At 48.9% G+C, this 13,598-nt stretch overlaps 1 protein-coding gene and 1 non-coding gene across 2 annotated transcripts; both read right to left on the reverse strand.

Moving 5' to 3' along the window:
- Nucleotides 1-1,062: 1,062 nt before the first annotated feature.
- LOC116995627 (C-type lectin domain family 2 member D3-like) lies at nt 1,063-13,586 on the reverse strand. Its single transcript, XM_033058483.1, has 7 exons — nt 13,531-13,586; nt 12,117-12,236; nt 10,471-10,560; nt 4,287-4,379; nt 2,823-2,987; nt 1,815-1,903; nt 1,063-1,176 (listed from the first exon to the last, which is right to left on the reverse strand). Exons 1-7 carry the CDS (start codon nt 13,571-13,573, stop codon nt 1,063-1,065), a joined length of 714 nt encoding a protein of 237 aa, XP_032914374.1. The 5' UTR covers nt 13,574-13,586.
- TRNAK-CUU lies at nt 7,094-7,166 on the reverse strand. Its single transcript has one exon. It is a non-coding gene; the product is annotated as a tRNA-Lys (tRNA).
- Nucleotides 13,587-13,598: the final 12 nt, after the last annotated feature.

The following is a 13,598-nucleotide window of genomic DNA, read 5'->3' on the forward strand; positions in this document are numbered from 1 at the left end:
TGGGCACAGGCAGGGCTGGGAACACTGGGCTGTGCATGGATGGGACTTGCAGAGCCAGGATCTGGTTGGGATCAGCCCTGGCCCCAGCCTGGACTCCTCTCCCCTGGCACTGCCTGCCTGCAGGTGCCACCTGTGGCATGAGACAGTCCCAGAGTGCTCCTGTGTGCCAGAGCCAGCTCTTCCAGAGGGGATCCAGCCAGGCTCACACAGCATCAGGGAAAGGCTGGGCTGAGCTTGGCCATGAGTCTGGAGGGGGCTGCAGGAGTCCCTGGGAGCAGAGATTGGGCAGGTGAAGAGAAATGAGACACATCCCATCCACGTTTCCTACAGGGCAAGCTGGGAGAACATATCAGCCTGGAGCTCTTGTTTTTAGCTCTCCTTCTGATGCCTTTTTCAAATTGTTACAGTTTTTTCACACATGTTTTGTGTTGATTCGGGTTCCATGACAAGGTGCAGTTGATACAATTACCATATCCAATGACCGTGCAGTGATACCTGCTAACAGGTCCGTATATACTGAATCTGATCGGGGAAAAAAGCCTAAATGTGATTCCATTCCTGACATACAGTGAAAGGCAGAGTGGCACCTGCTCAGCTCAGTTACTCTCACTGCCATCAGGAACTGCCTTGCTGCAATCTCCCTCCCAGTCCTCTCTTTTGCCCCCCACATCTCCACAAAAGTTTCTGGGCAATGCTTTCCCATGCAGAAACATTCCCCTGCTTTGCTCTCCTGCAGCCAATGGTGCTGCCATCACCCTCTCTCTTGTCCCTGCCTCCTGTCTCCTTCCTTTCCCCAGGGAACTGCATCCACTCCCATCCTTCCTTGCCCAGCACAACTACAGCTGTGTCCTCTCCTGCCATCCTGACAGGACAGCCCTGTGCTCCCTGGCACTGAAAGGCTCCCTGGCCTTGGCACAGCCATGTGCTCAAGCACCTGCATCTCCAGGAATCAGCTTCCCCCAAAGCACAGGCCCTGATCTCCCTTGGGCTCTCTGCTCTTTGCTCTGCCTTTGGCATTTTCCCTTCCCAGACACTGCATGGCAGGGACTTGCTGGAATGAGCTCACATGGCTGGGTCATGCTCCACGTTGTTGATCCACTTCCACTTCTGCTCCTCTGGAGAGTATCTGAGACCAAGTAAGTAGTACCTATATCGTGATTGTGTGCGAAGGTAACTCTGGAAAGGAAGCCAACAATGGGAATATCAATGAAACAATGAAAATGACATTTTCTTCAGCAGAGGCACAGAAGTCTCAGTGCTAAACAGCCAGCACAGAGAGTGCAGTGTGCACCCAGCTACAGCCACTCTGCCCAAGGCTCCAGAGCATGCATTTCTCCATTTTAGCAGCCCCTTATGAGTATAATAAATGTAAAAATACACCTGTGCTGCCATTATAGCTGTATGTTTTTTTCAAGAGGTGTGACTCAATACGGGGGTACACTTTTCCCTTCTGATGAGGGTGGCAAAGCCTTCTCAGGTTTTGTCACAGCCATGGCTCTCACAAAGGAGTGTCTGTTCAACCTCCTTGGCCTGTGAGTAAATCCCTGTAGAACCCCAGCCAGCTGGGCAGGGAGTTTGCTCCTTCCCATGGCATCAGGCCTGGCCACAGAAGCTCCCAGGGCCAGCACTCCAAGGCCCAGGAGGCCTCTCCCTGGGCAGGGCTTGGCTCCCACTGCCAGCACTGGGGTGTCCATGGCTGGCAGCACGGCCCAGAGCCCAAGGACATGTGGCAGGAGCTGGCACAAGTGTCACTGCTCAGCCCTTGGCCAGGCAGCTCCAGCCCCTGAGCAGCTGCCCCAGCACTTGGATCTCACCAGCTCTTCCTTGCTCTCAATGATCACCAGGTCTGAGCCCATGGCAGCGCATTCTGCACGGGAGGAATTCCAGTCCTTTTCTTTCTTCTCTGTAGAAAAGAAGTAGCACTTTTCTCCCATGTTTTTTCCATGCTGGGGGACAGCCTGCAGAAGGGAAGAAGAGGTGTGGAAAATCCATGTTCACACTGACCAAAGGATGCCATGACAAAAGAGAGGTCAGAGAGGCAATTGCAGCCACACAAATGCCTGTGTGCTCCTGCTCAGAATTGTCACCAGAGCACCAGGGATCCCCCACAGGCTCTGCAGCTGATCCCAGCCCAAAATCACCAGGCAGGAGCCAGACAGGGAGCAGCACAGCAAACATGATCCAGCCTTTGCCATCCTTGCTCAGGCCAGACAGAGAAATGCTCAGGGCACAAAAGCAGCTCTCCCATTGCCAGAGTCTGCTTTGCCTGATGCACAATTGGGCAGCAGAGGTGCTGCTGAAAGCACCAACATTTGTGTGCATTGCCAGGCAGGGCAGCAGCAGGAGCAGAGAGGGGGAGCTGGAAAGGGGGATGGCATTCAGGGAGACAGGGCCTGCAGGAGACACTTGGGATTGGGCATCCAGCAGCTCCTAAAAACCACATGGAATTGCACTGGGATCAAAGGCTGGCAATGGAGGGGCCTTGGCAAAGCAGCACAGGCACATTGTCCATCCTGCTCCCTGCAGGGCTGGCTACCAGAGGCATTGTTCCTCCTGTCCCTGCCCTGCCTCACACTGCTCTGCTCTGGCAGCACAGAGGCATCACTTCTGCCCTGTGCAGCAGGAATGCAGAGCTGAGCCAGCCCTGCTTCCAAAGGAGGTGCAAATGCAAACCCTCCATGGGCTCCAGAGTTCTGACATGGCAGAGGGGTTGTTTGTTTTCCTTCTGAACAAATCCTCACACAGTTCCTTTTGTGTTCCCCTTAACAGTCAATCCCACAGGCTCCTGGCTACTCCCTTTGGAATGACAGAGGATTGCCTACCTGGTGCCTCTCCATGGCTGGGGTGTGACTTTGTTGAGCCCTCTTGGCTCGTGGGGGTCATTGGTGTTGTGTCCTGTTGACTGGTGGGGTACCACGGTGTTGAGACATTTTGGCTGGTGGAGGGCCATGTTTTTGAGCCATTTTGGCTGCCTGCAGTTGGAACATCTGGAAATAAGAACACAATTTGTACTTGCAAGCAAAGACCACTATAGCATGAACTGTCAGAGCTTGCTGGACCTCTCTGACCCCCCATTACCCTACACAGAATGCAAACTCTGCCTCTTTGCTCATGATGCTGCTATAAAAATTATAAAATGGTCAGGTCAGGTTCCACTGAGAAAAGGTTCATTTACACAAGTTGTATCTTAATAATGATTTAGTTTCTCGAGTTCCATCTGCATGGAAGGTTCTTTGTCTATTTATATTTCAGGTCACCAAGGCCATACTGAACCCACAAAGGAACTGTAACTAAAGCCACACCTGGATTCAAGTCTAAGGACTCCTCTCTCATGGTAAAGTTAAAGCTGCATTAAATGCTAATTAAACGTGGTTACTTTGTGCTGGTTTAGAAGTTGATTTTAATTTCTCCCATTCCCTGGTGTTTGACACTTTATAAATGTCAGGGCAATGTCACATATCAACCCTGAACTCTTTGCCTTGAACAAGAACAATGAATTGCCTCCCCAGCCCTATTTCATAAGTTCCAAGGGCCAAGGCTTTGCCATGTCTTCTCCATGTGCTTCTCTGAGCAGGTGGCAAACTCTGGCACTTGAGAGTGATTGGTTGTGGAAGCTTCTTAAGTGTTCTCTGCTATCAAAGGATGGAAAGAAGAAATGGCATCTGAAATTTAAAATTGATGTCTTGAAAACATTCAGAGAAATTTTCAAATGGATTTTATTTTCTGGTGGCGATAACAATAATTTTTCGTCAAAATATATTTAACTATTTATGTAACTTAACAAGAGTAATGAACTCAATGCAGAGACTGAGGAGAAGGTTTTTACTAAAATAAGAAGCAAATAAATTCCTTTAAGTTCTGACTTTGATGCTTCCTTCAAGTGAGTTGTAATTCATAAGCTTGGTAAGATTTTTGCTGTCACATCTTGGCATCATAAAACAACATCATCACCTTGAAATACCCTCAAGGATGGCAATCACAAGACCAACAGGCATTATTTGATCTTGACTTGTTTCCTCAAAACATTTGTACCATAAATTCCTCAGTGTCTGAACATTGTCATTTTCTCTTTTGACACACCATTTATTCTTTTGGAATTTTGAACATTCAAACCCATCAACTTTTCTGCAGATTTCCCCCTACAGCCATGAGTAGCTAAAAGCTGCTGTCCTGACCTTCCCACCAGACTTCTGCCCCTCCTGGCTTGGGATGTCATGGCCTGGCCATCAGGCAGTGGCAGAGAGACACAAATGAATGTCCAGGCTTCCATTTTCAGCAGGGCTTACCTGGGACTGTCCAAGACAGAGTGAGGGCCAGCACAGCCAGAACCAGGACAACAACCAGCACAGCAATGTGTGCTCTGGAACAAGGCCTTCTACCTGCAAGGGACAGAAAAAGAAAGGTGTGGGCAACAGCTGGACAGAAGAACCTTCCCTCTGCATTCCAAGCTGCCCTTTTCAGGCTCACACTGGGACTCTGGAGATTTCCAGATTTCCATGCTGGAGCCAGGCTCAATGTCCTGGTGCTTCCACACTGGCTCTGGAGCCTGTGCTCAGGGAGCTGAACAGATCCCAACCTAACAATGGATTCAGGAGAGGTGAAAAGCTGGAGAGTCATCATTCAGGAAGCGGGATTGGTCCAGCCTGTTTCAGGAAGTACAGAAGGTGCTCCAGATGCAAAGATTTCAGTGGGAATATTCAGCCTAAGAAGCCCTTGGCTTTGCAGGTTTGTCATTTCTGCAGGATTAAATCTTTCCTAGAGCAGGAGGTGGCAGCTGTGAGGACATTGTGCTGGCAATAACTGGGGGAGGACACATCCTATGTGTCAGCAGCAATTCCAGCTGAAGATGGCAGATTCCTTTGGCTTTGGTGCCCAGGGCAGATGGAATGTGGCAGGAGCAGTGCCATGCCCAGCCTGATGTGCTGGTGAGCCCCAGACTCAGGGGGAGCCAGCAGTGCCCTGGCAGCCCAGAGGGCAAAGCCTGTCCTGGCCATCAAACACAGCCTCAGCAGCCCCTGGGAGAGGGGATCATCCTGCTGTGCTCAGGATCCCCTCGATGGGATCTCCTGGAGCCCCAGGGGCACCTCTGGGCCTCTTGGCATTGGACACCAGCTGGAAACAATCCCCATAAAGCCACTGGCTTCTGCCCCTGCATGGCAGAGAGCAGAAGGGAGATGGGCAAGGGGAAAAGTGGGACAACTCCTGGGCTGGGATAAAGACAGTTTAGTAGAAAAAGAGAAACCTGCATGCAAGCAAAGCAAAGCAAAGCAGGGAATTCATTCCCTCTTCCCATGGGCAGGCAGGGTTCCAGGCAGGCCCAGGAGAGCAGGGCTCCAGCACAAGTGACAGTGACTTGGGAAGACTGAATTGACTGGAAAACTGCCAGGCTGTGTCACTGAGGTGACTCTGGCACTCAGTATTTTGTCTGGATGGGAGTAAGATGCACCATCCATCACAGCTGGGTGCTATTTAAGGAGCACTGGCTTGTGACCTGGAAGGCTCCTCTGGGATCCCTGATGCCAACACATTGCATTTTCATCCTATCTAGTGAAATTAAAGGGCATTAATTAGACTGAGTTTAACAGTAAGGAAACATTTAGGACTCAAGAAAATTAATTCAAATTTAATTATCAGTGATTATTCATGCTCCAAACCTGTCTCCCAGATCCAAGGGAATTGGTTGCTATTCTCTCCCAGTGAAGCTGCACTGAGAACATTTTCTTGGTCTCCCAAGATTCTTGGTGTCATTCGGTATCAGCAATGCTTTCTGCAGAGTTTTCTTCTGTAAGGCCATTTGTGTCATTGAGTTTCTAAACTTAATTTGCATGATTTACTCAGAATCTGGGTTTGATCATGGAAGGGTGTCAAGTTTCCTCAATTATGAAATGATGGAGAGTAAATTACAAAACCATCCAAAATTTCAAAATGATTCCTTGAAAATTTTCAAAGAAGTGCCACATTGCTCTGATTTTGATTTCTTTTATTTTTAATTGTTTTAATGCAGATGGTGATGTTTACTTTCTCTAAATATCATGTGTTGTTATAAAGTGAGTATGCATATAGAAATTGAGCACAAGGCTTTGATTTGAAGACAGTGAAAAGAGCTCCATTTAAAATTTCACCTTGAAATTCGCTGACTTTATGAAGTTAGCTTTTATTCTTAATTATTTTAAGATTCAAATATTCACCCATATCCCAATTAAAAGTGCAATAGTCATTATCTGATTTTGTTTCTTAAAACATTTCCATAATAAATTCTTAAATGTTTGAACACTGTCAGTTTCCTATCAGGTTTTGTCTTTTTTTTTGTTTTTCTTTTTTTTATTTTAAAATATAACCCTTCAAACCACTTGATTCTCTGACACATTTCCTCTTACAGCCATGGTTGGCTGAAAACTGCCATCCTTTACCTCCCAACCAAACCTCTGTTCCTCCTGGCCTTGGATGTTGTTGTGAGTTGGCCAGTTTAGAAATTTTTCCCATTATTATGTTAAGCTAGCCGGGATGGCTCTCCCATTAGCCGTTAAGAGCTGGAGACAAAGGACTAGCTGAAGCAACCTGATAGCTCCATTAGGGAAAGGTGGAGTCCTGCTTTTGTTTTCGGCAAGTAAGAGGACACTGGGGGTAGGAGAACTTTTACAGCTCGCAGGCCGAACTCGAGGAGAGAGGTTCCTTTTCTCCTGTTGGGATCAGGCTTCTTGGATTAGACTGCTAAAGCTTCCATGCTTCCTCTGAACAACTGGGAACTGGGACGCCCACGGTGAGCAGAATTTCCTTCCTCACCTTTTTCTTCCACCTGGGGCGGTGAGCCCACCTCGCCCCCTCCCCTGCCCCTGCAGCAGCCGCGACTGAGAGGCCGCCTGCCCTGCTCCATCGGAGAGCCATCGGTGACTGAAAAAGGGACTGGGACTGAATTCCATTCTGTTCTGTCACTGTTTTTTTTTCTTTCGTATAGCTGATGCTGTTTTTGTTTGTCTTATAAATATATCAGTAAAGAACTGTTATTCCCAACCTATACCTTTATTTGTGCCTGCGAGTTCCTGAATTTCCTTTTCCTGGTAATACTGTCCCTTTAAACCGGGACAGATCTTGGCGCCCAACGTGGGGCTCGAACCCACGACCCTGAGATTAAGAGTCTCATGCTCTACCGACTGAGCTAGCCGGGCCGGACATGCTGGAGCTCCAGTACGAGCTGGAGTCCAAGGCAGCAAGGTGGTATGCCACCATTGACATTGCCAATGCATTTTTCTCCATTCCCCTGGTAGCAGAGTGCAGGCCTCAGTTTGCCTTTACATGGAGGGGCGTGCAGTACACGTGGAATCGTCTGCCCCAGGGGTGGAAACACAGCCCCACCATCTGTCATGGATTGATCCAGGCTGCACTGGAAAGGGTGAGGCTCCAGAACACCTGCAATACATCGATGACATCATTGTGTGGGGGAACACGGCAGTGGAGGTATTTGAGAAAGGAGAAAAGATCATACAGATTCTGCTGAGAGCCGGCTTTGCCATTAAAAAGAGCAAAGTCAAAGGACCTGCCCGAGAGATCCAGTTCCTGGGAGTAAAGTGGCAAGATGGACGGCGCCAGATCCCCACTGACGTCATCAATAAGATCACCGCAATGTCTCCACCAACCAGCAAGAAGGAAACACAAGCTTTCCTAGGTGCCATAGGCTTTTGGAGACTGCACATTCCTGAGTACAGCCAGATTGTGAGCCCTCTCTACCTGGTCACCCGTAAGAAGAACGATTTCCACTGGGGTGCTGAGCAGCAGCAAGCCTTTGCCCAGATCAAGCAGGAGATTGCTCATGCAGTGGCCCTTGGCCCAGTCAGGACGGGACCAGAGGTAAAGAATGTGCTTTATTCTGCAGCCAGGAACCATGGCTTGTCCTGGAGCCTTTGGCAGAAGGTGGCTGGGGAGACTCGAGGCCAACCTCTGGGATTCTGGAGCCGGAGCTACAGAGGGTCTGAAGCCAACTACACTCCCACAGAGAAGGAGATCTTGGCTGCCTATGAAGGAGTCCAAGCTGCCTCAGAGGTGATTGGGACGGAAGCACAACTCCTCCTGGCACCCCGACTACCAGTGCTGGGGTGGATGTTCAAAGGAAAGGTTCCCTCTACCCACCACGCCATCGACACCACATGGAGCAAGTGGATTGCCCTCATCACACAACACGCCCGTATTGGAAACCCAAATCGCCCTGGGATTTTGGAGATAATTATGAACTGGCCAGAAGGTGAAAACTTTGGTCTCGCCGATGACGAGGAGCAAGAACAAGTGAGCCGCGCTGAGGAAGCCCCACCGTGTAACCAACTGCCAGCAGATGAAACATGCTATGCTCTTTTCACCGACGGCTCCTGCCGCGTCGTGGGGATGAACCGGAAGTGGAAAGCCGCCGTATGGAGCCCCACATGACAGGCTGCACAAGCTACTGAAGGAGAAGGTGGATCAAGTCAATTTGCTGAACTCAAAGCTGTTCAGCTGGCCCTGGACATTGCTGAAAGAGAGAAGTGGCCAAAGCTCTACCTTTATACTGACTCGTGGATGGTAGCCAATGCTCTGTGGGGTGGGCTGGAAAGGTGGAAAAAAGCAAACTGGCAACGTAGGGGAAAACCAATCTGAGCTGCCGACGAGTGGAAAGCCATTGCCACCCAGGTAGAGAAGCTACCTGTGAAAGTTCGTCACGTGGATGCCCATGTCCCAAAGAGTCGGGCTAATGAGGAACACCAACACAACGAGCAGGTTGATCAGGCCTCAAAGATAGAGGTGTCACAAATAGACCTGGATTGGCAACACAAGGGAGAATTGTTCCTGGCTCGATGGGCCCATGACGCCTCAGGTCATCAGGGCAGAGATGCCACGTATAAGTGGGCACGAGACCGAGGGTGGATCTAACCATGGACAGTATCTCTCAAGTCATCCCATGACTGTGAGACGTGCGCTGCCATCAAAACAGGCCAAGCGAGTGAAGCCCCTCTGGTATGGTGGGCGTTGGTCCAAATATAAGTACAGGGAGGCCTGGCAGATTGACTACATCACACTGCCTCAGACCCGCCAAGGCAAGTGCTATGTGCTGACCATGGTGGAAGCCACCACCGGATGGTTGGAGACCTACCCTGTGCCCCACGCCACTGCCCGGAACACCATCCTGGGCCTTGAGAAACAGGTCCTTTGGAGGCATGGCACCCCTGAGAGAATTGAGTCAGACAACGGGACTCATTTCAAGAACAGCCTCATAAACAGCTGGGCTAGGGAACACGGCATGAGTGGGTGTACCAATCCCCTACCATGCACCAGCAGCTGGGAAGGTCGAACGGTGCTAATGGCCTGCCTTAAAACCACCTTGAAGGCACTTGGTGAGGGAATTTCAAGAACTGGGAAAGTAATCTACCAAAGGCCACATGGTTAGTGATACCCGAGGTTCCACTAACCGAGCAGGGCCCTGCCCAATCTGAGCTCTTGGGAACACCAGATGGGGATAAGGTTCAGTGGTACACATGAGAGGTATGCTAGGGAAACTGTTTGGGGAAACTCTGCCTCCAGCAAAGACAATCCTGTTCCGTGGGGTGGTTTTTTGCTCAAGGACCAGGTTGTACCTGGTGGGTGATGCAAAAGGATGGAGAAACCGGATGCATACCCCAAGGAGACCTTGTTCTGGGGTGAACTACCTATGATACTGTGTCTGTAACTGCATGTATGTATGTAATTTAAAGGTTCTAATTTAATGTAGTATGTTAGCATGGAAAAAATTTGGGGTGGATAATGTTGTGGGTTGGCGATGTTTAGAAATTTTTCCCATTATTATGTTAAGCTAGCCGGGATGGCTCTCCTATTAGCTGTAAAGAGCTGGAGATAAAGGACTGCTGAAGCAACCTGATAGCTCCATTAGGGAAAGGTGGAGTCCTGCTTTTGTTTTCGGCAAGTAAGAGGACACTGGGGGTAGGAGAACTTTTACAGCTCGCAGGCCGAACTCGAGGAGAGAGGTTCCTTTTCTCCTGTTGGGATCAGGCTTCTTGGATTTGGACTGCTAAAGCTTCCTGCTTCCTCTGAACAACTGGGAACTGGGACGCCCACGGTGAGCAGAATTCCTTCCTCACCTTTTCTTCCACCTGGGGCGGTGAGCCCACCTCGCCCCCCTGCCCCTGCAGCAGCCGCGACTGAGAGGCTGCCCTGCCCTGCTCCATCGGAGAGCCATCGGTGACTGAAAAAGGGACTGGGACTGAATTCCATTCTGTTCTGTCACTGTTTTTTTTTCTTTCGTATAGCTGATGCTGTTTTTATTTGTCTTATAAATATATCAGTAAAGAACTGTTATTCCCAACCTATACCTTTATTTGTGCCTGCGAGTTCCTGAATTTCCTTTTCCTGGTAATACTGTCCCTTTAAACTGGGACAGATCTCATGGCCTGCACCTCAGTCAGTGGCACAGAGACACAAATTAATTGTTGTTATTACATTTAGAGCACTTACATGGGAGCATCTGAAACACAGCAGTGAGGAGGAGCAGGATTATCTCAGTAACCAGGACAGCAACTCGTGTTGTGGAACAGCAGCTTTTGCCTAGAGAGAGACAGAAAAAAGGAAAGATTAGGGGAGCAGCTGCAATAAAGCCCCTTCCCTCTGCATCCCAAGGTGCCTTTTCAGGCTCCCACTGGCAATCTGGAACCTTCCAGCTTTCCCTGCTGGAGCCAGGCTCAATGTCCTGCTGCTTCCCCACTGGCCCTGGAGCCCTGTGCTCAGGGAACTGAACAGATCCCAGCCCAGCAATGGATTGAGGAGAGGTGAAAAGCAGGAGAGTCCTCCCAGCCTGGATTGCACAAGGACACACAGAGGGTGGGTGGGTGAGAGAGGGGATGCCTGAAGGGGAGGGGGCTCAGTAAAGGGGAGCTGAAAAGGGCTGCTCTGAGAGATTGGCATCCAGGCAGGATGGGTGGCTCTGCAGGAAACATTCAGCAGAGAAGGGCATGGTATGGAAGATGAATGAATCCCTTGTGCCAGGATTGACTGAGTAAGAACTGGGCAGATCTGTCAGTTCAAGGCAGCTCCTTGTGAGAGCCTCAAGAACTGTAAGATGTATGGCCTAGATACAACAGGGATATACTGACAAATCCCAAGGGATATCTGCTGGGAGATAATGCTAATGCTGTTTTTTCACCCCATCTGAGAGCTCTCTTTCCATCCAGGCACTAGCAGGTAACAGATCTGATGTGAATTCACAATAAGTAAATAAAAAGAAAGTTCTAGAGGATCTCTGGGAACATCAGCTCTGCTGTGCTGAGCACACATCAGCAGAGTGGTTCAGGTTTGAATTGACATTTTCACATCCCCAGGTCCATCTCCCTGCTCAGGTGTTGGTCAGAGCAGGATGTCCAGGACCACAAAATAAGACACAGAATGTTCCATATTTATGTAACGCTCAAAACCATCCAGGTATCAAGCACTGAGCCCCCTTGGTTCAATCTCCACACAGAGAAAAGATTTTCTGTCAGTTTAAATGAATTCTGCTGGCTTGTGGAATTAACATCAGTGATGTTCAATTTGTGAACACTGCATTGGATTCACTGTCAAAGTAAAGAGAGCCAATTAGAACAAGAATAGAGATGGTAAAAGGATGCCATGACAAAAGAGAGGTCAGAGAGACAATTGCAGCCACACAAATGCCTGTGTGCTCCTGCTCAGAATTGGCAACAGAGCACCAGGGATCCCCCACAGGCTCTGCAGCTGATCCCAGCCCAAAATCACCAGGCAGGAGCCAGACAGGGAGCACACTGCAAACATGATCCAGCCTTTGCCATCCTTGCTCAGGGCACACAGAGAAATGCTCAGGGCACAAAAGCAGCTCTCCCATTGCCAGAGTCTGCTTTGCCTGATGCACAATTGGGCAGCAGAGGTGCTGCTGAAAGCACCAACATTTGTGTGCATTGCCAGGCAGGGCAGCAGCAGGAGCAGAGAGGGGGAGCAGGAAAGGGGGATGGCATTCAGGGAGACAGGGCCTGCAGGAGACACTTGGGTTGGAGATCCAGCAGCTCCTAAAAACCACATGGAATTGCACTGAGATCAAAGGCTGGCAATGGAGGGGCCTTGGCAAAGCAGCACAGGCACATTGGATTGCCTACCTGGAGCCTCTCCATGGCTGGGGGGTGACTTTGTTGAGTCCTCTTGGCTGGTGGGGGACAGTGGTGTTGAGACATTTTGGCTGGGGGAGGTCAATGCTGTGGAGTCCTGTTGGCTGCCTGCTGTTGGACCATCCAGAAATCAGAATACAGTTTGTACTTGCAAGGAATGACCCCTGTGGCACACAGTGTCAGAGCTCTGCTGCACCTCTTGGGCTCCCCCATCACCCAACACAAAATGCCAACTCCCCTCTTTGCTCATTCCTTGCAAACAGCCCCCAGAGCTGCAGCACACACCAAGGTGTGGCCTTGGTTCCAAAGGGCCAAACTCTGGAACTGAGCCAGAACTGCTCCAGCCCTTCTCAGAGCAAAGTGGATGTGAGCACAGCACACACAGATCCACAGCAATGACAGACAAATGACATCACTGCACATTTTGTGCTCTATTCAATGCAGCTAATTCACCTCCTTAGGTTGTCCTATCTGTTTATTATTTGTGTTTAATTTGCCCTGTCTCTGGTATTGCCCATTTGATACACATCAGAGCACTATCAGATATGTTCCCTGTACTCTTTGCCTTGAAATACAAAAAGCAATTACCCCACCTAAGCCTGTGTTTTACACCAAACACATTAAAGGTGTTGACAATTGTTCACCACTGCTGAGAAGTTGGGAGACTCTGGGATGTGAGTGGGGTTGGTTGTGGAAACGTTTCAGACTTACTGAATTATCAAAATATGGAAAGAGACAACAAGTAATATCTGACATTTAAAACTTATCCCTTGAAAATTTTCAAAGAATATACCACATGGCTCTAATACTAATTATGTTTTTCATGGAGATATAAATATTTTCTTTCTGTGGAATGAATGCATCTTTCTAGGTGGCTCAGATGTTTTATGAGATCAGTGATACCCATTCAGACACTGAGCACAAGGCTTTTCTTTCAGAAAGGTGACAAAAATTCCTTTAAGGTGTAACTTTGCCATCTCTCTCAAACGAGCTTTTATTCAGAATTATTTTCAGAGTTTTGGTATCACACCTGGGTGCCGTGATAGAATATCATCAACTCAAAATATTCTCAAGGATTGCAGTCACATTAAGGATAAGCATTATCTGATCTTTACTTGTTTCTTTAAAACATTTGTATCGTCAATTCTACAGCATTTGAAACTTGTCAGTTTTCTATTGTGTTTTGGATTTTTATCTGATGGATTTTAAAACTTTCAAACCACTTCCCTTTGTTTTTTTGTTTTTTACACATTTCCTCTTACAGCAATAGTTGGCTAAAAACTGCTGTCCTTTGCCTTCACACCACACTTCCACTGCCCTGGCTTTGGATGTCCTGGCCTGCACCTCAGTCAGTGGCACAGAGACACAAATTCCTGGCCAGGGTTACACTTTTAGCAGGACTTACCCCTGAGTGTCACATACAGGGCTATGACCACTACGAGGATCATCACAGCCAGGACAGCAGCCAGTGCA

This window comes from Catharus ustulatus, chromosome 4 (genome assembly GCF_009819885.2).
Source record: "Catharus ustulatus isolate bCatUst1 chromosome 4, bCatUst1.pri.v2, whole genome shotgun sequence".
Classification (NCBI taxonomy): domain Eukaryota; kingdom Metazoa; phylum Chordata; class Aves; order Passeriformes; family Turdidae; genus Catharus; species Catharus ustulatus.

Bases quoted from the DNA above. Each gene is read 5' to 3' on its own strand.
- LOC116995627 (XM_033058483.1), bottom strand. From the start codon at position 13,573: ATGATCCTCGTAGTGGTCATAGCCCTGTATGTGACACTCAGGG. The intron at 12,237-13,530 runs GTAAGTCCTGCT...ATGGTCCAACAG, and splicing joins CCTGTATGTGACACTCAGGG to CAGGCAGCCAACAGGACTCC. The intron at 2,988-4,286 runs GTAAGCCCTGCT...TCTTATTTCCAG, and splicing joins TCTGTCTTGGACAGTCCCAG to ATGTTCCAACTGCAGGCAGC.